General features: G+C 40.4%; 2 protein-coding genes across 2 annotated transcripts in view; one reads left to right on the top strand and one right to left on the bottom strand.

Annotated features, from left to right (window-relative positions):
* Positions 1-1521, top strand: part of HABP2 (hyaluronan binding protein 2) — a 42986-nt gene extending 41465 nt beyond the window's left edge. Inside the window, exon 13 of the mRNA XM_074960053.1 lies at positions 544-1521. Within this exon, the coding sequence (XP_074816154.1) occupies positions 544-720 (177 nt within the window). The 3' untranslated portion in view covers positions 721-1521. The remainder of the gene's footprint in view (positions 1-543) is intronic.
* A 1303-nt stretch (positions 1522-2824) lies between these two features.
* NRAP (nebulin related anchoring protein) overlaps positions 2825-22853 on the bottom strand; it is a 62444-nt gene continuing 42415 nt past the window's right edge. Inside the window, exons 26-42 of the mRNA XM_074959304.1 lie at positions 22580-22678; positions 20666-20770; positions 20029-20136; positions 19014-19127; positions 17254-17451; positions 16486-16590; positions 15326-15424; positions 14453-14557; positions 13983-14090; positions 11074-11385; positions 8143-8247; positions 7368-7466; positions 7143-7247; positions 5445-5552; positions 4421-4732; positions 3991-4143; positions 2825-3202 (exon numbers count right to left, since the gene is read on the bottom strand). Coding sequence (XP_074815405.1) covers positions 3101-3202; positions 3991-4143; positions 4421-4732; positions 5445-5552; positions 7143-7247; positions 7368-7466; positions 8143-8247; positions 11074-11385; positions 13983-14090; positions 14453-14557; positions 15326-15424; positions 16486-16590; positions 17254-17451; positions 19014-19127; positions 20029-20136; positions 20666-20770; positions 22580-22678 — 2337 coding nt within the window. The 3' untranslated portion in view covers positions 2825-3100. The remainder of the gene's footprint in view (positions 3203-3990; positions 4144-4420; positions 4733-5444; positions 5553-7142; positions 7248-7367; positions 7467-8142; positions 8248-11073; positions 11386-13982; positions 14091-14452; positions 14558-15325; positions 15425-16485; positions 16591-17253; positions 17452-19013; positions 19128-20028; positions 20137-20665; positions 20771-22579; positions 22679-22853) is intronic.

Raw genomic sequence — 22853 nt, 5'->3', positions numbered from 1 at the left:
GATCTCATATTCATGGGGGGAAGTCAGGATTGATTTTACTGTTACTGTGGTGTAAATCTGAAGCCACTCCAGAGCTGAACTATTGTAACACAGCAAAACCTGGCTCAGTATGCCTCTGGAGTTTTTCCATAAACCTTTAAATGAAAATGACAAAACTAAAGACGGGCCCAACTCAGTTTTACAGATATTTTGATACACAATCTGAATCTGCTCGTGTAGTTATGAGTCAAGGTTATGACCATAATGCCAAGTGACTTTCATTCATGACTCTGGAAGCGTCATGTGAACTTGTGAGATTTCTGCCAGTTTGAGCCAAAACTTCACAAGAACAGTTTGAGTTTTCACTGTCATTTTAACGGAATCCAGAGAGGTGTCCTAAACCTAATCAGGATCTGAACACCACCTCCTTGGCACATCTGTATTAAGAAAAAAAATCATTCAAAACCTCAAAATCTTGTGCTTGAGAGAGAAATTTTGTTGTTGGGCAACATTTTGCTTTATTTTAGAATGCAAAGAATGGCTCTTATTTTTTTGTCTCCTCAGGGAGATTCTGGAGGTCCTCTAACCTGTGTACAAAATGGTTCCTATTATGTCTATGGAATTGTGAGCTGGGGCGAACAGTGTGGCATAAAAGATAAACCAGGAGTTTATACCCAAGTGACAAGATTCCTTAATTGGATTAAATCAAAAATTCAGCAGGAGTCCAGTTCACGCGAGTAAGCGACACTTTCTGGAAAGGCAAATGGTAAACCTGAGAAATTTAATTTTCTTTATCCCTCCTCCTCCAACTTTATTGATGGCACTATGACCATGACAACACATCCAAGATGGTGGTGGCTACAGAGAAAATAGCAATAGCTGCTGCTTCAGACCTCATGCATCAACCACAAATTTCGATCTCCAGCGAACAGTAACAACGTATGTGTGTAATATTTAGCTGAAAACTGAAACTCCCGTAGATTCTCTTAAGGTCTTTTCAGTGACTTACAGGGCCTGATCCAAAGTCCGCTGAAGTCTTTTGCTGGATCAGATAGAAGGAATGAGAGCTGCTCTGCTTTGCCCAAAATCAATCGGACAGACATTTTCTTATTTTCTTCGGAGATTTTTGTCTTGTAAAACACTTATGCATGTGAGCAGCTTTACACCGCTAAGTATTCCCATTGACGTCAATGGTACTATGCATATGCATAAAGTTACTCACGTACATGTGTTTGCAGGCTCAGGGCCCAATTTGTGTATCTCAGGCTGTCAGCAAAAATATATAAAATATTTCTATAATGTAAATCTAAATTATTTCAAAATAATTTTGAAAATGTTGATGATTTTTTCTGTTTTTTTTCTTCTTTGTATCTGATGATAGCTGGATTATTTACTAAACCTAGATTATAATCTCTGAATTGTTAGACATAAAACTGGAATTCCATTTTACAGATAGAAATGTGTATTTTTGTCCAGTTATTCTACAGTCTAAGGAAATTTTGGAAAATATGGGATTGACATTAATTCTGAGATGGAAGCGTGCCCACTGGTTTATGTGAAGAGTCGGTCTGCAAAGTGTAACAATGTCTCTCTCATTTGGGTATTTTTGGCTCTTTATGGTTGGTTTTAAACCTCATGCCATTGAGATGTTCTGTAAACCGCCTGTGACGGGGTTGGGACTCACCACCACAGCGCTTCCTGTTGGTACCACCAGGAATTAGCTCAGTCCATGTGGAGCACCCTCTGCTGGTGGTGTCCTGTTGTCTCTCGCCCTCTGTTGGCGTCTGGACCCACGTTGCTCCCTTCTCACAGCATCCTCTTCAGGACACTGCCATCCAGCAGTACTCCCTGGTCCACGCTCACCCCCTTCCGGGGAGGGGGGGGGGTTAACAGCAGTCCTTCTGCTTCGCTCCAGTGGCAAACCACACCCCCAAAGTCTAACCCCTTCTGTCAGGGGTCGGGTGCAGTCCGCTATGGCTGCGTCTAATGGCTGGGTGTAATACAAGGGGGAAGATCCAGGCCCACCCTCTACTCTGGGTCCCGGCCCAGGGACCCTCTGGCAACAGCCTCCCTGCCCTCCTTTGCTCCCCTTGTCCACCTCTCCTCCCTGGGCCGCTTCCCCTTTGGCCCCTTTGCACCTTGTGGGCCCTTCTATCAGGGCCTGCAGCTTGGCAGGTACTGGGCTTGAGTTCCCTTCTGCTCCCCCAAGCCTGCGCTGCACTGTCCCAGGTGCTGGTCTCCTCACTCAGGAGACAGACCTTCCCCCTTTGGAGGTCTGGGAGAGACTGACTGTCTCTTGCCTGGGCAGCCTTTATATAGGGCCTAGCCTGGCCCTGATTGGCTGCCTCTTGCTCAGCCCTGATTGGCTCTCTAACAGGCACTCCCTGATTGGCTGCCACCTTGCGCAGCCGCTCTGGCCTGCTGTAACCCAATCTGGCATGTGAGTGGGGCAGCCACCCCACAACACCGCCCCATAAGCCATCAGAAGCAATTCCTATTGTAGTAACTTCTAACCACCTTCTTCAGCGGTTTGCAACAGAAGACTCAGGTAGTAATTGTGATCTCTGTCAATCAGGGATAACTCCTCTGAAGTCCCTTAAAGAATACGACCCAATTAATCAATGCTAATTTAGCTTCCATCAGCCCTTGCCTTGTGCATAGTCAGCTGCCAAGCTTTAACTTGTGTCCTTTAACATCAACATGCCAATATACCAGGAACCAATCCCTAAAATATCTACAAGCATCATTTATGGAAACAAATGCATTTGATTTATTCAATACAAATGATTTTACATTCTACAAATCAGGGCTTATTCATCTTTAGTACAAAGCTGAGCCTGCCAGTCATCTAGTACTAATTTCATTGACAGCCATAAATAAATACCATACTTTGTATTACATACAATTATAAATCACTTGTCTTAAAGTATCCACACAAAAATATAAAGATCAAATATTAAATTGCAGGGTCTGGGTGGTTGTTATTTTTTAAAAGAAACTGAAATACACCAAAACTGTTCTTAGATGCCATCTACTGTGCTCCTTAGTCAGGAAAGCTACAGGACAAGCTGAAAAAGCTAAATGTTTTCATGTACCCTGCAGTGCTGCCTCATCTTTCTATTCATTTCTTGAGCAGCTGCATCTTCCTCCGCTTGACTTGCAGAATTTCTGAAGCATCAGGGTTGACGCTGACCTGCTGGGATCCTTCTGCCTCTGCCCGCTCCTGCAAAACCAAACCAACTAAGTTGTGGGGAAGAGCCACTACCAGGGTCACATGCTCCTCTGCCATGCAGCGGTATGAGGAATTTAACAAATTAGGGGCCAAATCTGAGAAAGGGGAGAGAGGAAACACAGGAGAATCTCCACCCTCCCGCTCCATGCGTTAAGGGCTTTAATCCCCTGCTCCCTCTAGAACTGCAAAGTGCTGCGTGTTCTCCCCCACATCCAGGTAGATCTCTAAACAGAAATCATCCTGCAGTTATTGCCATTACACTGCTACAAGCCCACCCCAAGGGGCTTTCAACATAGCTGTCAGAGGGGAGTCAATGGCAGACTAGTTCCTAAAGGCATCTTGCCAAAATTAGGGAAAGGGAAGACCAGGGGAGCCATGCAGGGACTCTGAGCCTGCTGCTCTCCATGAGTATACCAAGATCCCTGTGGACCGAAGGCCATCCATAGGACAAAACCCTCTGCGCGTTCCACAGGGGAGCCAAATCCTGTCCACCCTATGGAGTTTCCTAGCCCCGACCTGGACGCTGAACTTCATGGAGAGTGACCTGTGCTCTCCTCCCTAGAGGAGATGCCTCTAGATGAGGGTTGAGGACAGTGATAGGGTTGTGTGGGGAAAGCATGAACGGACACTGCCCTTGTTCTGTGGTTAAATAACGGGGAGACTACAGCCTCCAGGACCTCTATCTGGTCGCTTTCACAAGCGCTCAATGGGATGACTGCTCAGATCCTGTCTAGGGGGCTGGGTTGTGTCCGAGGTTTTGTGCGGTTTATTCCACTTACCGCTCTGTGTTCATACTGGGCATAAGTACCCTGAGCTGCCATTCCCTGAGCATATGCCAGCTCCGCAGCTCTTCTTGCCATTTCCACTTTGTAAGAGCCTGGGGGAGTCCAGCCAATGCCTTTGATCCAGTTCAAGTCAGACTTGTATTTGACCTGGAAAAATGCAATAGACACCATTGGGTATTATCAGGTGTGACTCTAGTCAGACCACACACATTAAAGGTTAGACAGGACACACGCCAGGTGCTACAGGATCGAGGATCAAACACAACTATTTATTCTTAGAAAACGGATACTCCTTTTTTAATTACAATAGGATTTTTGTATTAATCAAGACTAGTAAGCAGGGAGGGGTCTACAAGGATCATGAGTAGCTGATAGCCCTTGGAGTGAGTGCTGGAGACATAGCCTATGGAGCAAATATACTTACATCACTCTGGAGTCTGTAGGCCTGTTTAGCATGCTTCAGATTCAGCTGCTCGGGATCACAAGTGTACCGGTGCAGGGGCTGTTTGTAGTTTACATTGCTGACCAGCTGTTGGCTCTTCTTAGCATGGATGAATCTGGGCTGATTAATGTGACTCGTGAACTGCGTCCTGTTTTGGGCAAACTCCTTCTTGTATTGGTTGTCGCTCTGGAGTTTTCCCACCCTGACGAAATGCCTCATTTTGGGATCGTCATTTATATTACGGAATCCGATCTGTTGGCCTTTATCCCTCAGGAAGGCCTCTTTGTACCTGAACTACAGATCATTGAAGAAGGAAAATCTCATTTGCACACGCACATTATGATACAACTGCCTTATTAATTGAATTGCCCCCCGCCCCATCAATAGCTCTCTCTTCAGCAGGCACAGGCTCCCCTCTGTGCACTTAAACCAAGAGGAGTCTGACCCACGTATATTTTTTGTAACAAAGCCATTATTTACAGTACAACTGTGTAACCACAGTAGAATAAACTCTTTGGTAATTGTTAAAGAAACAGGACAAAATGTATGAAGCCACCACCCCTGCCAATGCAGGACCATTTCTTGGAGAGCTGTATGCCTTTTTCCTTGAGCTGGCTAGTCCGTTTATAAATGACTCAAGCAAGGTCACTTCAATTTCCTTGCCTATGTGTTGAAAGGGTGACCCAATGTCTTGTGCATTCACACTCAATCTAATAAGTGGCCTAGGTAAGCCCACTATTTTGACTAATCAAAATCTTGTACCCAATTTACAGTACTATATCATCAGAAATCTACACCCCATGACTGGGTGCTTCAAAAATACTCCCGTCAAGGACTGTATATTATTAAACGGCATTCCTAGTGGAAAACTTCGAACTCAGTTCTGCACAAACATCTGGTTTGACGACATAACCACCTCATCCAAACTGGCCACCACGACCTGCTTTTTTATGTCAGGGTTTAATGGTTTTGTAGGATTGTATTTTGTAAACCAAACACTTCTTACATCACTGGCAATCTCTCTTGAAGCTTTAGCTGTCTGGAATGGGATGGCATCCAACCTAAAATCATAGCCAACTGCCCTTGTCTGTTCCCAAGCTGTTTTATACATTTTCTGTGTTAAAAAGAAGAGGAGAAAACAGTCAGTTTATTAAATCTAATTTTGTGGCTGCTGTAATACTGTTTTATACTAAAGAATTCATTGTCATGATGAATCTGGACACCAATCTCCAAAGATTTGTGATCAGATTCTATGGCACTTCAGTTTCTTTCCTATTAAACACAATGATGAAAACTCTCATGTCTAAATACAACCATCAGGATTTCTTTTTGCATTTGCACATGGATTGGTTTTGATTTTATTTAGTTTATATTAGTGACTTTGATGCATCAGCCACATCAGTACTGCATCAATATTGCCCTTATTCTGTCTTTGGATGCATCCACTTGTAGTGCCTTGGGTTTTGTGTCTTCACAATTTCCGTACCAGAGTTTCAGTAACCAGTCATTTCAACCTTTTCTAATGTCCTCTGTTTCAGTCCCATGTTACATGTGGTTTCATTAACTCATCTGGAATAACATCTGCCTGTAACACATTGGATATGACTTTGAGGCTGTGAAATGCATTCTCAAAGTGAAAGTGCTCTAGTTCTGGTTCTTGCCCAAGTGGAATTTATACAATAGCTTTCAGAGTGGCTAGGATGTAGTGTCAAATTCTATTTGCTGGCTACATAAACTGCTGTATCTGATTTTTTTTAGTCTCAGCTGACACTTCTATTTTTTCCCTTTCTAATTGTATTCACCTGCACCCTCTGAGGCTGTAGTCTAGTTTTTCTGGTGTCTGTTTTACACCTGAGCACATCACCAATATACATTTCAATTTCTAAAATACATTAACCCATTTCTTCATTGCAAGTGAAGGTGGTGTTTGTGCAATACAGCAGATTGAGCCAGGGAAGGTTCTGAACAGTTACAGGATGGGAGGTGGCAGTGTAAGGCCCACTAATGTGCCCTAGTCCTGGTTCAGTCTCCAGATCTCATCTGCCCCTTGCTTCTCTGCTGAGAATTCCAACCGGGAAGTTCACATGTGGAAACCGGGATGGTTGTTCTTCACGTGCGGACACCTGTTCACCTAGAATTGGACTGAGGCCCCTCAATAGCCTTCAGTCGGTCATTATTAGCGTGGGCTTTATAAGACTACCTGCTGCAATGTGAATCCAATGATCCTTATTCTCTCCCCAACAATGACATCTGCCCCGATGCTGAACTTGTACCCACAATGCCCCTTTATGTTTAGTAACTGCTGGGTGCAGGTTGTTTGCAACATCGCAGTCATTTCCTGTCTGGGTTTTTTTTTTTATTTAATCTCTCAAAGCTTTTCGTTGCCACTGTGAGTCTTAATATTACATGGGTCCTTTGATCTGGAACCCCAGGAGTCATTTTTCTTTATCACAGTGTGCAGAGTTTTGTCCTCATCCTCACACATTACATCCATTTGATTCGCAGTTATCTCCACAGCTTTAAAATATCAATGACTCAGGTATGTCTCTGTTGTCCTCTGGCTTTTTCATTTTCAGTCAGACTCACCAAAGGGCACCTTAACTTCTGTATCTATAGGAAAACTTCCTAAAGCCTGTTTTCCTTAATGAAGCAGTCCAGTTTATTACAAAGTCTACCGCCTGAAATGAAATGATCTGTCACTTACATCACTGATCTGAAGTGCATTCAGGCGGGCTCTGATAAAATCTGGGTGGTCAGGAGGTAGGGTGTATCTGTGCATTGCATCAGAGTCTCCAGACCTGTACAGCCTCTGTGAAATCAAAAAGTATTCAGCGTGAGGACTGGTGCTGGCAGCATTGTTGAGGAAAACCAATTGATGCACTACAATGTAACAAAAAGTTAAGGTCCATTACAGTAAAAGGAAACATACGTCACTGCACTGGATGTAGCTGTGCTTAGCATGGATCAGGTCTGGAGAGTCAACCACTGTGGTGAACTTCATAGTCTCTGGCTTCTGACGATACTTTGCCTGCAAGTGAAAAAAACAAGAGGCTTCTATTAAATAGTGATCAATGAGAATTTTGCATATGTGACAACAGGAACAAAATGACCAAAAGAAAAAAGAAAAAATCACTATCCTGAAACCATGGTGTTAAAAACAAAGTGTTTTTGCTTTAGTGCCAACCCTTATTTGAATGCTGGCAAATGTGGTTCCAAGGTGCCACTGCAGTCTGCCCAAATAAAAGTTTCTTTTCTTTTTGCAAACAGGAGTTTGCTCTAACAAACTCCCTTCTTATATACAGATCTCATATACTCTAGTTAGGAATGCTACACAGAGTTTCTGCAGTAATAAAAGATGCTGGTTAGGCTAAATCAACCTCCTGATGATGTTATGCACAATAACATGCACTTTTAAAAACTGGAGCTCATCCACTTAACATTTCATACTGGTGTTTACTGCATTTATTTGTTTGCATATTTTGTTTTTAGACAAGCATGTCCGTTGGAATAGAAAATATGCCACGAGTGTCACAAGTGGACTCTCATCTCCCATACTGCTCTTTGGTAACTTACGCTTTGTATAAACAGGCTCCCACATCAAAAGGAAATGATAAGCTACATTGGTAAGTGTCATGTAAGGAGGAGCCTTGATGGTAAACAATTCCTACAGACAATTCCAAATCCCATGAAAAATTTATCAGTACCTCACTGATGAGCTCTCCAGCCTTCTTTACATTTTCTATCTGTGGAGATCTTAGAGCCAACCAACCAACCCCTTTCATGAAGTTCAGGTCTGATTTATAGCGAGACTGTTAAAAATGAAAATGGTTAGCTTTTCTCAGTTTTGTATCCACAGCTATGACTCCCAGATTCATATTAAATGTTTCGACTTTTTCATTCTCCATGCATATATCACATCATAAAACCAAACTGTTTGCATTTGTTCATTCCACCAGGAATTAAATAATGAATCATATGCAAGTCATGAGAGGAGGCCTCACAAGTGAATTAGCATGATTCATAGCAGAAATAACCTGTTTGTTTGGGACGCAAAAGATCCCTTTTTAAAATAATTATCTGAAGTAAGTTCACCTCAGCAATACTAATTATTTTATCCAGTGCATGTTTTGTAATTAGCCTGACTTTGTAAGAGGACAGCAGTTCTCTGCTCTATATGTTTTAGAGCCCCGTCTGCAAAGAGAATGGGCTAACAAAACGAATAGGGCCAATTGTTAAAGCAAGTGGAAGACGAACAAAAAACCTTGAGGTTCTCCTCCAGACTCTGCAAGTGACCCATTGTGTAACTTTGACCAAATCATTGAACAGTGCCATGCCTCCAGCTCTCCATATTTAAAATGCAGAGAACAGCAATTACTTATTTCAAAGGAGGGTTGCAAAGCTATCAAACTTATCTTGGCTTCTCAGGTGACAGGTGCTGTATAAGTGCAGAATTTTTATTCTTACTGGGTGGTAGATGGGACGGTAAAATCTGTTGTCTCGTCTGATAAGCTCCTAGACTATTTGGGTGACATCCCTCGTCAAATCATCTTGATTATTTTTCTAGCTTACTCATAATGTTTCTAATCACATGGGGCCAAATCCCAAGGTCCTTATCAATTCTTTACTCAGTCCCTACCAGAGAAACTCTGATGAACTCCAGTGGCAGTTTACCGTGTAAAGTTTGAAGGGTTTAGACCATGGAAATGTTACTTTTCTGTAATGTAATGCACACGTTATCGTAGTTCCTCTGTATCAAGGCTCTGTGTGCCATTTGGTCCCTGATGTGATTTCGGGGCACAAGAGGGGATTGGATGAAAAGGTAGCAAAGGACCGGTGTAAGGCAGGCAGCCTGCAACAGCCCGCCAAATGCCATTTCAATGGCAGGGAAGCATCAGAGCACAAGGGTACTCCAGCCAGGCTCTTGAAACCATTGTACACCTCTGCACCACTACAGAACTCCTCTATACAGGATCCACACACCTCAAGAACTGAAAGGGACTTATTCCCCACTGATCATCCAGCCCCTCACCAGATAGGATCCTTTCCCCACCTAACCAAACACAGCAAGAGGCTGAAGAACAACCCAGTCACCATCACCACTGCAGATATGAGGACCAGCTGTCAGACAGAAGGAGCCGACAACAGGAGTCTCGGTGATACACTGAGGGGGTTGGTAAGCATGGTGAGTCAGGAGGACAGGACTGGAAGGTAGGAGTGGAAGGACTGATGGATTTGGGAAGGGGAGCACAAGGAACTGAGTGAGGTTTTTGGGGTGGTAGAAGCAGAAGGCGTATGGAATTGATGGACAGGTTGAGCAGAAACCAAAGAGTATTTTATGCAAGAAATATGATATGTTGCTCATTGCAGGGGAACATTTTGAGGGACTTGATGAAACTTTCAGCAATACACTCCTGACCCAAAAGAAGTTGGCAATGCCTGCTTTTTCCCCAATGTATTCCCTAGTGCTTAATGTCTGTGTAAACTCTGTGCTACTGTCAAAGCAGAGAGGAAAGAAATCTACGGCTCCCCCCTCAACACAAAACTAAGCCCCCTGCTAATCACTCTCTTTTTACATTGGGGTCCTCCATTTCCACTGGCAAATCTTTTGCTTTCTTTCCATTCTAACAAAGAACAAAGACAATTGGATACATTTATAACATAGAGAGGCAAATCCAAGAGGGATCCTTCAGTAGGATCGTGGCTTTCATCAGAAGAGATGAGGTGCATAAGACTCTTTCAAGGTGCCTTTTGTTGCGAAGAAGAGTACAATTTGGATGTTACATTGTAGGTACAGTAAGTAAGAAAGCAAGATGCAAGCTCTTCAGAGCTTTGATTGCTGCTCAGACACTCTCATAAATGGACTGTCTACTAATATTTCTTCATCCAGATCAATTGACTCTAACAAATATCCTATCATTTGACCTCAATAAAATCTGGAGTTCAGCCAACAATCAGTTCCCTGAAGGTGTATTAAGAATTAGATCAACATCACAAGCTACATTCTTACACTGTATCGTTCAACCTCTCTTTTCCCATGCAACAAAAATGCAGCCAAAGGAGCTTTATGATGTGCAGTTATCAATTAAAGAAAAGCTTTGTGGCCAAACTGCCAAAATGTGGCTATTTGCATGCAGGCAAATTTATATACACAGTCACCTGTGCACACAATTTTTGAGTACTTTCAGTGGCATATGTGAACAATAGTACGTGCAAGTGCAAATGGAGCACGGGTTTTGCCTGTGTAGAGTTTATCATTTACATAACATAATGGTGTGCAAAATCTGCATGAAACAAACCATTTGCATGTGTAAATTTGTACCTACACAATTAGTAGCTGAACTGACTCCTGTTTGAAAATTTGGCCATTGATATTACGGTCTCCATTTGCAAAAGAGCCTCCACAACTGACACTTGCAAATTAATCTCTGAATACGCAACCTCCTTCCCAGCGTACATTTATGCCAGGGGGAAGATGTGGATCTAGTTGTGCATGTGATCAAACATTCTGTAAATGCACGTGCAGGAGTTTGCAGGCGCATTTTCAGAGTGTTTGGCATCAACTTGTGGTTTGTGTCAGTGGTAAGTTTTGCTGTTTCTAAATCTGTTTGCAATTAACAAGAGGGTTCTGTCTTTACCTCACTCTGTAGCATGTGGGCTCTCTTTGCCCACTGCATCTTCAAGTCTTCAGGGAGTGCTGTATACACATGGAGTCTTTTCCTATAATCTTGCTCGCTCACTAAGGCCTGGGCCTTCCTAGCATGGACTAGATTCACCATGTCCATGGGCAGATGGTACTGAGACCAGATCTCCTGGGACCCTTTCTTATACTCCTGTTCGCTTTGCAACTTCCCAGCATGGAAGCAGTGTAGCAACCTGGTGTCATCCACAATGCTTCTGGCACCGATGTGCTTTCCTCTTGCCATCACAAAGTTGTGCTTGTATTGACACTGAAAATAAAAGGAGAAGGTGCTTAACAAGCATGCTTAACTTCAGATTGTGCGTTATTTTAACTCCTGTGAACTTCCTTTTTTAGATATCAATTGTAAGAGGCCAAAAGAGAATGCAAAAAGAGGCCAAAAGAGAATGCAAAATCTATCCAAAAGAGAAACATTGTACACACTGTATCCTTCACCTTTACAACCTCCATCCAGTTTTTGTGACCAACTGTTGCTGGACCATAAACTGATTTGAGAGAGAAGTGTAGGGTACAGGTCTGAGCATAGGAATAAGCACCAGGAAAGAGTAAATTCTCATTCTAGCTCTGACTATGATTCCCTCTTTGATTGTGCATTTATCCTCTCTGTGAAATGGCAAGGATTATTGTTGTTGTTGTTATTTATATAGCATCAACAGTGTGCAGGGAACTTTTAAAGAGAAGGTCCAGGCCTGGCCTGAAAAGGTTATAATGTAGTCTAAATGGAATAATAATACTTATCTACCATGCAGGGGAATTGAGGGGATTAAATTACAGTAGCTAATGTTTATAAAGTGCTTTGAAGATGAAGAGGCAAATTCAGACCCGCTGTAAGTGGACGTAATTTTATTATGGAATTGCAGATCTGAGGCTGCAGCCACAAGCACTATATCATCACTAAGTATAGCTACTTCGTGAAATGTATACACATGTTTAAAGCATTCAGATTTTATTCCCCTAGACATAACAAAATATGCAGCTCAATGCTATGCAATATCAAATATGTATATTTCATTTTAATTATAGGTGATTCTTATAATTTGTTTACAAAATCCCTCGTGGGAAACGAAAGGACTTAAAACTGCCGAATGATAAAATAGCACCATGTCCTAATGTGTTCTGAAAATGATAATCCAAACCAGAGAAAATTCTAAAGAGGGACATATGTATTCCTTGCCTGGGAAGTTACTGAGACATATATTTGCAGAAGAGTCCGCTAATTAATAGAAATAGGATGAAATTTAATAGTGAGAAGTGTAAGGTCATGCATTTAGGGATTAATAACAAGAATTTTAGTTATAAGCTAGGGACGCATCAATTAGAAGTAACGGAGGAGGAAAAGGACCTTGGAGTATTGGTTGATCATAGGATGACTATGAGCTGCCAATGTGATATGGCTGTGAAAAAAGCTAATGTGGTCTTGGGATGCATCAGGAGAGGTATTTCCAGTAGGGATAAGGAGGTTTTAGTACCGTTATACAAGGCACTGGTGAGACCTCACCTGGAATACTGTGTGCAGTTCTGGTCTCCCATGTTTAAGAAGGATGAATTCAAACTGGAACAGGTACAGAGAAGGGCTACTAGGATGATCCGAGGAATGGAAAACTTGTCTTATGAAAGGAGACTCAGGGAGCTTGGCTTGTTTAGCCTAACTAAAAGAAGGTTGAGGGGAGATATGATTGCTCTCTATAAATATATCAGAGGGATAAATACCAGAGAGGGAGAGGAATTATTTAAACTCAGTACCAATGTGGACACAAGAACAAATGGATATAAACTGGCCACTAGGAAATTTAGATTAGAAATTAGACGAAGGTTTCTAACCATCAGAGGAATGAAGTTTTGGAATAGCCTTCCGAGGGAAGTAGTGGGGGCAAAAGATCTATCTGGCTTTAAGATTAAACTCGATAAGTTTATGGAGGAGATGGTATGATGGGATAACATGGTTTTGGTAATTAAATATTCATGGTAAATAGGCCCAATGGCCTGTGATGGGTTATTAGATGGGGTAAGATCCAAGTTACCTGGGAAAGAATTTTCTGTAGTATCTGGCTGATGAATGTTGCCCATATGCTCAGGGTTTAGCTGATCGCCATATTTGGGGTCGGGAAGGAATTTTCCTCCAGGGCAGATTGGAAGGCCCTGGAGGTTTTTCGCCTTCCTCTGTAGCATGGGGCACGGGTCACTTGCTGGAGGATTCTCTGCTCCTTGAAGTCTTTAAACTACGATTTGAGGACTTCAATAGCACAGATATAGGTGTGAGGTTTTTTTATAGGAGTGGTGGGTGAAATTCTGTGGCCTGCGTTGTGCAGGAGGTCAGACTAGATGATCATAATGGTCCCTTCTGACCTAAATATCTATGACTCTATGAATCTATGAATTTTCAGCACCCAACTTGAGATGTTTATGACCTGATTTCTGGAGGATCTGAAATCACAGCTTCTTGTGACTTCGGTATGAGTTGTAAGTGCTCTGTACTTCGGAAAGTCAGGCCCAAGGTGGGTGTCCAAAAACAGGCAGACACCCATAATTAGTGGATGCTTTGAAAGTTTGGGACTGAAGATCTAGATAGACTGGAGAGGGGAAGAATTTCCCTACCTTGCACCATACTTAAAATCACTGGATGTTTCCCAGATCTTTGACTTGGTTTGGTTTCTGATTAGCTGTGACTCTTCTTTAAAAAAAAAAAAAATCACACAAAGAATCACATTCATATGTAATATATTCTGTCTCATACTCGTCTCACATGGTTATGGGTTTGCTTTAATTCAGTAAAATCTGCCTTAGACATTGTTTTACATGAAGTTAACAGAAATTAGGCAAGATGGAAGGTTGAATCATTCAACTCACATCACTGGCAATTTCTCTGGAGGCCTTGGCAGTCTGGAAAGGGATTGCTTCCATTGTCAGCTTGTAGCCTTGAGCACACAGATTATGCCAAGACTCTCTGTACTTTGCCTACAGTGGGAAAGGCACATGTAGATTTCTCTGTTTCATTTTTAAATGCATGAAAGAACGAACAAAGAAACCCTCTTACGTTTGTTGTACAGTTAGTGAGTCAATTTCTCGCTACCAAAGGATTTTTTATTATCTATAGAAGATCTTATTATCTCAAACAAACACATGCAGCTTATTCTTTATATAGATTTATTTTACTCACATCTGTGTACATGCTAATGGCCACAAGTGTACATGCAATCAAATCAGAGAAAACAGAAATAGAATAGATCCAATAGGTCATCTAGTCCTAAACCCCTGCCAGTGCAGAACTGTTCCTCAAGGTAAATCCAAATATGTGTAAGGCAAAAACAAACACTTACATCACTGAGATTAGCTGCATTTATTCTTGCCCGTGAAAACTCAGGCAGACCTAGGGTTAGTGTGCAGTGATGCAGAATGTCTTCTCCAGCTGCTTTATACAGGCGCTAGGAAAGAGATTCGAGAATATAATTCGAGAATAATCATTTTCTATAATGTTTAAATAATATAACAACAGTGCACAGCCTTACATATTTTGCTAGAACAAAAGTATAAAAGAAATATACCAAAGCTTACTGCAACTATATAGGTGTGTTGGGGGTTTTTTTTTGTTTGTTTTAGAATTAGGTTTGGTTTTGGTTTTTTTCAGTGGAGGGATTGTTCCAAATATCAAGGAAAATATTTCAGAACTGTTAGTTCTATCAGAAATTCCATGAGCAGATATTAGGTAAGAGGGTCTCAATGAGGGGTGAACTTTGCGGTGGTTGGATTTTTCCTGAAATTGGCATGTTTGCCAGGTCATGGTGAATTTTTCAAAAATGAGAAAGAGGTTCTTGTTCTCAGATAGCATTAGGTGGGCTCTAATGTTGCTTATTCAGTACTATGCAAATGAACCTCCTCAAAAATGTACTAGAATCTACCTTCTTTGCATTTTGCTTGCTTTCAAGTAGAAAAACCTGATTACAGGACTTCATCTCAAATAGAGGCTACCTATGAAGTTTTAAAGGAGAGATCTCATTGACAAAATGATACTAAATGTTTGTCCGGAAATAATAAAATATGATCTAACTGTGCCAAAGCACAAATCAATGATGCCTTCTTTCCTTTTGATGTATTATGTTTCTCAGAATGAGGTTCTCTCCCTCCCACTCCTCCTTCCCCAGCTCACTGCATTTTAAAAAGCACATTTTCTGATCCACGTAACTAGAGCCTACCTCATTAGCAATCATGTTGCTGAATTTTGCATGAAGGAGGCCAGGAGAGTCTGTCACCGATGTATACTTGAAGGAATGTGGCTGCTGACGATATTTACTCTGAGTTCACACACAAAGAAAAATGAACAGAAGCACTAAATTGTCTTGTCAGATAAGGGACGTGTCTCCCTAATACTAGTGCTTTGGTTTTACTTCTTGTGCTTAAAATGGTGCTTTGTAAAGAATGTTCATCTATTAACCATTAGGCCAGTTTATCAATTGCTCCCATTAATCTGGTGCATTCATGTCTCATTAGTGACAATGAAGAACAGATAGGGAATATTGTATGGTTTAAATCAGTGTGCTGCCAAACTTAATGTAGAAATTTTATTATTTTACCTCTTCCTGACTATTGAAATCAGAGTTTCCTTGCCAAAGGCTCAATCCCAAGTTGCTGCAGTTGAACTTTCCACTTTCAAGCCCTTGGGAAAGTTGAGGTTTCACATACTTTGAGGAGGTAAGTGAGAATTATGAACAAACACCAGAGCTCATCACAAAGATCAAAGCACCTGATCTATTCATCGGAGCAGGGCTAGAGGTGTGCAGACTCATTTTGCCTAGTTCCAAACGTATTTGAACATGGTCACTGGATTCATCTTTTGCTTTGGAGAAACTAGCAAGGTGGACAGCCAGGAGAGAGCGGAGAAGGAAAAATCAAATGGGAAAATAGGGTGGAAAACAGAATTCTGAGTATGCAGAATGCAAAACACAGAGAAACTGAAAAAGGAGCAGAGTGGGGGCAGGGAACAATTGAATGTACAGGTCACTCCAGTGTGCCAGCCTAGCTTTTGGGGAATGTTACTATGTGTAATAGAGGGCACAGGTTTCCTCTTAGCTGGAAAGACACTTTTTTATATATAAAATAATGTATCTTAAAAATACCAACCACATGCGTTCAGAACACAGGAGGAAAAGATTGTGAAAATAGTTAATGAGGTCTGCAAAACCTTGAACTCCATCAGGTTCACCCATCTGAAATCAGGACATTAATGATGTGATCAAATAAAGGGGGAAGGGAGCCTACCATTAATCCAATGAGTCACTTTGCCAACCCATTTTAATAGACACACATCTGGCAAATTCTTGTTTGTAGTGGAGAAATCAAAACCCTCTTTTGTTACCTCACTGATGAGTTCAGAAGCTTTCTTCTTCCCTTCAATCTCTAGGGCCCCTGGAGTAATACAGCCAACTCCTCTCATAAAGTTCATGTCAGACCGGTATAAATTCTATGGGAAACCAAAGAAAAGTAATTACAAGTTTGTATTTAAGATGCCCCCTCAGCACCCAGGTAGACACAATCTAACATTTTACAGATTATCTGAGTGAGAAGCCTAGGTTATAACAAGACAGCTCAAATGATCTTAAAGGTGTAAAACTGATCTATAGGGGCATACAGAGGTGTCTTTCTGAGGCACAACACTGCCTGTGGTGGCTTAGGCCCTGGATTTGTAAAGAATTGTGTAGCTCAAGATTACAAATTTGTCCTTATTAGAACTCCACTGATCATGTAGATTTAGTCTGAGGCTACAGTTTACAGGTCTCTTATGAAACAGACTTTTTAAAACTGCATGCAGCCTTCTTCTGAATATCGGGACCAATTACGTTCAGATGCATAGCAGGTCAAAGGCCACAGGGCAACAGTTTACACAATCAACAGGGCCTTTAAAATGCCATCTCACTCATGGCAGAATTCCTTCTACTGTAACCCTTTACTGCCCAAGTACCAGACTGATACATGCCTCATTCATCAATGTAATCAAGGGAGAACAGTCACTGTTTACTCCACAGTTGCTGCTCAAATACATATATCTGTGGATGTAATGGTCTGGAATATAACTATCATGTGTCAGACCCAATAGGATAATGGCACTGGGATGACTTTCATTTACCTCACTCTGGAGTTTATAAGCGTTCTTAGCACACTGCAATCTCACATCATCCGTCACAGAGGTGTACTGGTGAAATAGTTTTCTATATTCCTGATCGCTGACCAATGCCTGGGCTTGCTGGGCATGCACTAAGTTTACCATATCCAGTGGCAGATGGAACTGGGTCTTCATATGCTCAAAACCTTTTTTGTATTTTACCTGTTACAAAAATAAATGGATCACTTTATAGACTGAGGTATGGCTTAAAATTCCAGCTCTGATTAAAGGGATAGTCTCCACATTCCTCCAATTTCCCTTACAAATCATTCTCTTATTTTAATAAATTCCCCAGCCCAATTTAAGTATACATGAAATTAGATTATATGGCAGTCAATTTTTGGCCAAAAAAGAGTAATCATCAACATTTGTTTTAAATAACTGCACTGTTATCTATATTTGGAGTCCTTCTAAGGCTGAATATAATTAAAGCTAAAGAAATAAGTTATTGGTAAAATTGCAAATCTCGCAGTTGATTTTTAAAAACTAATTAATTTTTACAAAGCACTAACAAAACCTTCAAGATATTTCATGATAATAAACCTATAGAGCAATATCTGAACCTTTTAGAGAAAACCAGAATCAGCCCAGACCTTCACGCAAAATAATTTTAAAGTTCTAACATACTTGGGTAACCTTTGAGACATTTTAAAAAATATTTTCACAGGAGTCTTTGCACTACTTAGTTCTGCCCAGAAAAAGATGATGAAATAGTAGAAAAATTCAGAGAAATCTTATTCTCACGAAATTTCTAGATGACTTATGCTGACTCAGGAGGTTCAGATAAACATTCAGAGTTTTTGGTGCTAATCAAAATGATTTAATAAACTTGATGGGTGGTGCAGATGGTTCTTTATACAATAATTATTATTTTATTAAAATCTGCTCCAAGCTGACCTTTTTAGGTTTTCAGATCACGAGAACTAATATCCATTGTTGGGCTTACAACAAAAAATATGGATGGTTCTCACCTTGATACAACAAAGCATTCCAGTACAAACCCAATCCAACAGTCGTTGAAGTTCATGGAAACATTTCTATCTACTTCAATAAGTGCTAGTTGCCTTGAGTGCCCCCAATGAATAAAACTATTAAGCATGTGACTAGCCGTATTGACTTCAATAAGAATACTCATGTGCTTAAACTCATACAAGTGCTTAAGCACTTTGCTGGATCAGGGCCGTAAAGTCTGATCCTGAGTGGCACTGGGTAGCCACAAGAAGTCAATAAGAAGTTGTGGTGCTCAGCACCTTTCAAGACCAGGACAATATACTGAATGTATGACAAAAGAAGCAACCTGAAATTCCATATGTTCATTCAACATATAGGCTCAATAGAGTACAGTGAGTAGAAAATACTCAATGTAAAAGTTAGATCTCCAAATTATATAGTTTTAATCCTTACATGAAAGCTGGTAATTCTTCTTAACCATTTCTAATTGTCCCTTGGTGATATATATACATAGAATAACATACTGTATATCTGGAAACAGTTGCATGGCATAAGAGGCCTGTACAGAGAATACAGTGTAGGGCTATTTTACACTCAGATTAATAATAATGTGTTTAATGTAAAAGAATAATCATGCAATTAACATAAAGAATTTAGCCAGTGTAAAGGAAGACTTGAGTAATATGCTAAAGAACCTGTGCATAGCTAAGTCTGTTTTCCATGGTCATTAGAAAAGTGTTTCTACATATTCATTCCCAGATCCTTGTACTTACATCACTTTGTAGCAAAGCTGCATGCACTGAGTGAGCAATGTTAAGATCATCTTCCAAGCCCTGTGAGCCAACCATCTGTCCTTTCATTTTCTCAAATGCCTCCTTATATTTGTACTGAAGTGGAAAAAACAACAGAAGTTTGATAAGGGCCCAGTAACAAAAGAGGTGAGTTTTTGACCAAAATTGAGCTTGCTTTTTTTTCCCTAAACAGTAATTGAACAAATGAACTGAATGAACAAGAACTGCTGAAGCAGTCAAGAAGTCTATTCCTCTTTTCAACACAAGTCAGAGACGATGTAAAGAATTCTCTGACGAAGCAGTTGTAAATCTTTGGACTATAAATTCTAGTTACACCTGCTAAGAAGTGTTATGTTTTGCCAAGTGTTAAGATATGAATCCTGAATAAATCTGAAGTGAATGCTGAGGGAGCCTCATCAGTACACATCTTTCAGTATCTTGACTTATTTAGAAGAATATACAAATGCAGATATTTAGAAAGCAACATGGGTCCCACCACATGCTATCATATGATGGATATGACATTCTTTCCGAATGCATTTCTCTGTATATGACTATGTTGGCATAGTCTTTTATATACATAAAGCCTGCTATACCTATTTTTTCAGTAAAAAATCTGTTTCAGAGGACTATGTGTTTTAAGAAATTAAAGTTTGGTTCTGAAATATCTTTCTTACCTATAGATTTCTGCTTCGGATGTAGTTTAGATTGGTAATGACTGAAAGCGGTCAACAACCCTTATGGCTGTTCAGTGTGTATCTGAAATGAGTTGGTCATCTCAGTACAATTCCATATTTGAAAGCCCTCAGTCACCAATGACACCTCATTGGGTCTTAGTCTCAGAAGGGAGGCCAAGAGTTGAGTGGAGCATGGGGCAGATCCCTCTCAGCATGTAGGATGGAAATACTGTTTCCATGAACACTGACACACCACTACAGAAACAGTCTGGAGTAGCTGGTATTTTATATTGGACAAAATTAGCAGCAATTTCACTTACATCACTTATGATTTCACTTGAAGTCTTTGCTGCCTGGAAGGGAATGGCATCCAATTTCAGTTTATATCCACCATCTCTTATCTTGCTCCAGGATTCTTTGTAGTGAGTCTGTTTGGAAATATTGAACAGCATTTAAATTCATTTACTACACAGCAGGTTGACGTTGCACCTTTGTTGTTATAATAGAAGCATCATTGTGTTTGCTTCATTTTATTCAGACAGATGGGGCTGGTATAAATAAAGCTATCAATACAAGACAGATGTACAACAGAACACAAATCTCAGTAATGGGGCTGTAATTCACTTTCTCGGTTGTTCATTTCTAATCTGTCTAGTGGTCTGACTTATAGATTTATAGATTCCAAGGCCAGAAAAGACTATTGTGATCATTTAGTCTGATCTCATGTATAACACAGGCCAGAGAATTTCCCCAAAGTAATTCCTAGAGCATGTATTTTATAAAAATATCCAATCACATTTGATTTCTTATTTTACCAAGAGGATAATCGGGCCATAGAATGATCATATATGAGAGACAGGAAGTACATAGCAGAGTACTGTAAAATTGGCAAGATACTCTAGGGGTGTTTTTCACTTTTCTTCTGAAACATTAAAGGCCAGATTCTGATATCCTCACCTCACTGATATTCAAAGCATTTAATTTAGCCTGAAGGATTTCAGGAAGCTCTGCTGTTTGTGTATAACGATGCTTTACGTTCTCTCCGTGCTCCTTGTACAGCCTCTGAAATGCAGAAGAATTTCAAATAGAACACTCACTACACATCTGATCACAGGTTCAGATAAAAATGATAAGGCCTGAATTTATGAAAAGCAAAGAATACAGAAAAGCAACAGCAGTACTAATAAATACAGGCAATTGTATTAATCGAGAGGTCTTGAAAAGAGTTGGGGCCTGATACTTCTCTCAAGCAGGGTAAACTGGGAGTAACTCAACTGAAGTCACATGGGTATAAAACCAGTGTAAGACCCTAGATTTCTGAATATTAAAAAAACTGTTATCAATTTCATATGTGACTAAAGAGATAGCTAATTATTAACAGGCTACTCATTAAGGACTTGCAACTATGAGGGGTTGAGCCACCTACAATTCCCACTGAAAACACTGGGAGTTGTGGATCCATTGGCACACCTTTTTAAAACGATTGTCAACCCTGAGTAAATACACATGGAGACAGTCATCTTACCATCCCCTCTTTTATAGAATAAAATGGGACAGTTTGGGTAGTCAATCCCATAGGATAACACTGCAGTTGTTACTACATGTGCTACCAATGCACACATTCTAAATAACTAACTGATACTTGGCGTACAATACGCGTTTTAGTATATCTAACCCTTTTGTGTGCAGATACATCTTCTGAAAGATTTTTTCACTTTACCTCTCAGTTTCCCCTTGCATTTAGATTTACAGTGTAGCTACTGGGAGGACTAGTACAGTTGTCCAACATTTTGACTGCTTTTGACCATTTCGTAAATGCAAGATCCTCTCATGGACCATCTTCTCTTTCAGTCTGTTTGCCTTCCCTATAGACTGTTCTGTCTGTTCTAGTGTTAAGGGTGTCCACAGCTTGAGACCCATTAGACTGCACCCCTATGCTTCTCAAATACTCTACTCTGCTGCTGTTCACTGATATAGAGGGGCCCACTTCTGTAGATGCTCCCGAGTGGAAAGCCAGTGACAGCTCCAAACATGGAGTAACTGTAACATTGGGCCGATGCTGAGTGCTAACTCATATTTACTCTGCTTTAGTATTAAGGACTTTGAATCTTACTAAGTCTACCAAAGGCAAAGGTACTGGAATATCACATTAGCATTTGCGTTACACAAAGCTCTGTCATCTTTTTCTTGATTTTAAAAATACCTATTTTCACAAGTGTTTTTTCTCCTCAATAAAACATTCTCTCTTGGCTGAAACTTGTCTTTGTTGGGTGACTTTACCATTCACTTCCACATTATCTCAGTTAAGTCTACAACAGTTTCAAATAGTCCTGCTATTAAAAATAAAGGCAAAATAGCTTCTATTCTTCCCTTTTAGGTTCGTCCTCCTGGATTTCTCTCTCAGCAGGATGACAGCTTAAAATTATTAATTTATTTTTTCTGTCTTGTCACGTCACTTCACATTCCGTTTTTAAAGTCTCAACAGAAACTAAAATTTAAAACATCTGGGTTTGAAAATAGTAACCACGGAAATGATTTTTTTTTCTTTGCTAGACCTCACAAAGGTCAAAAATTTCTAAATAAGGAAGGAAGGTCAGTCCCACTCCCAAATCATATTCCTGCAAAATATTTTTGTATAGAAAGCCTTCTGTGTGTGGAAGTCCCATTGACTTCAATGGGAGCTCTGTGCGTAGAAGACTTCCATACTAAGTAAAAATCATGCCCTTTGTAAGGTGCACCTCACTAGAACATAGAAGCTTCGTGGTTCCCAAGAATAATCTTAGAGAGAGAAAGAGAAAACCAGTTCTTCAGTCAGGTCGTTCAAAGAGGATACCACTCTTATAATCTTAATGCATATACATTATAACTTACATCCACAGCCTGGTTATAACTAATTCTAGCCTGGATCATCTCAGGAGTGTCTTTAATACTGGTAAACTTCAAAGCACATGGATGCTGACGGTACTTCTTCTGTTGAGCAGAAAAAGATCAAAGCTGTGAATTTTGTGCTGCTCTTTCATGCTATTTGAAAGGGAAAAATCATAGGTTGCTTGAGATTAGAGTGAATTTGTGAACATAATTATTATTCCTCTTTCCTCGTCTTTATGTCCTAGGTACTTTCCGATTAATATTTGTTTCAATTTAA

Source organism: Natator depressus, chromosome 7 (genome assembly GCF_965152275.1).
Source record: "Natator depressus isolate rNatDep1 chromosome 7, rNatDep2.hap1, whole genome shotgun sequence".
Lineage (NCBI taxonomy): Eukaryota > Metazoa > Chordata > Testudines > Cheloniidae > Natator > Natator depressus.
Note: the sequence above shows the minus strand (reverse complement) of the source record. Positions and strands in the feature narration are given on the sequence as shown.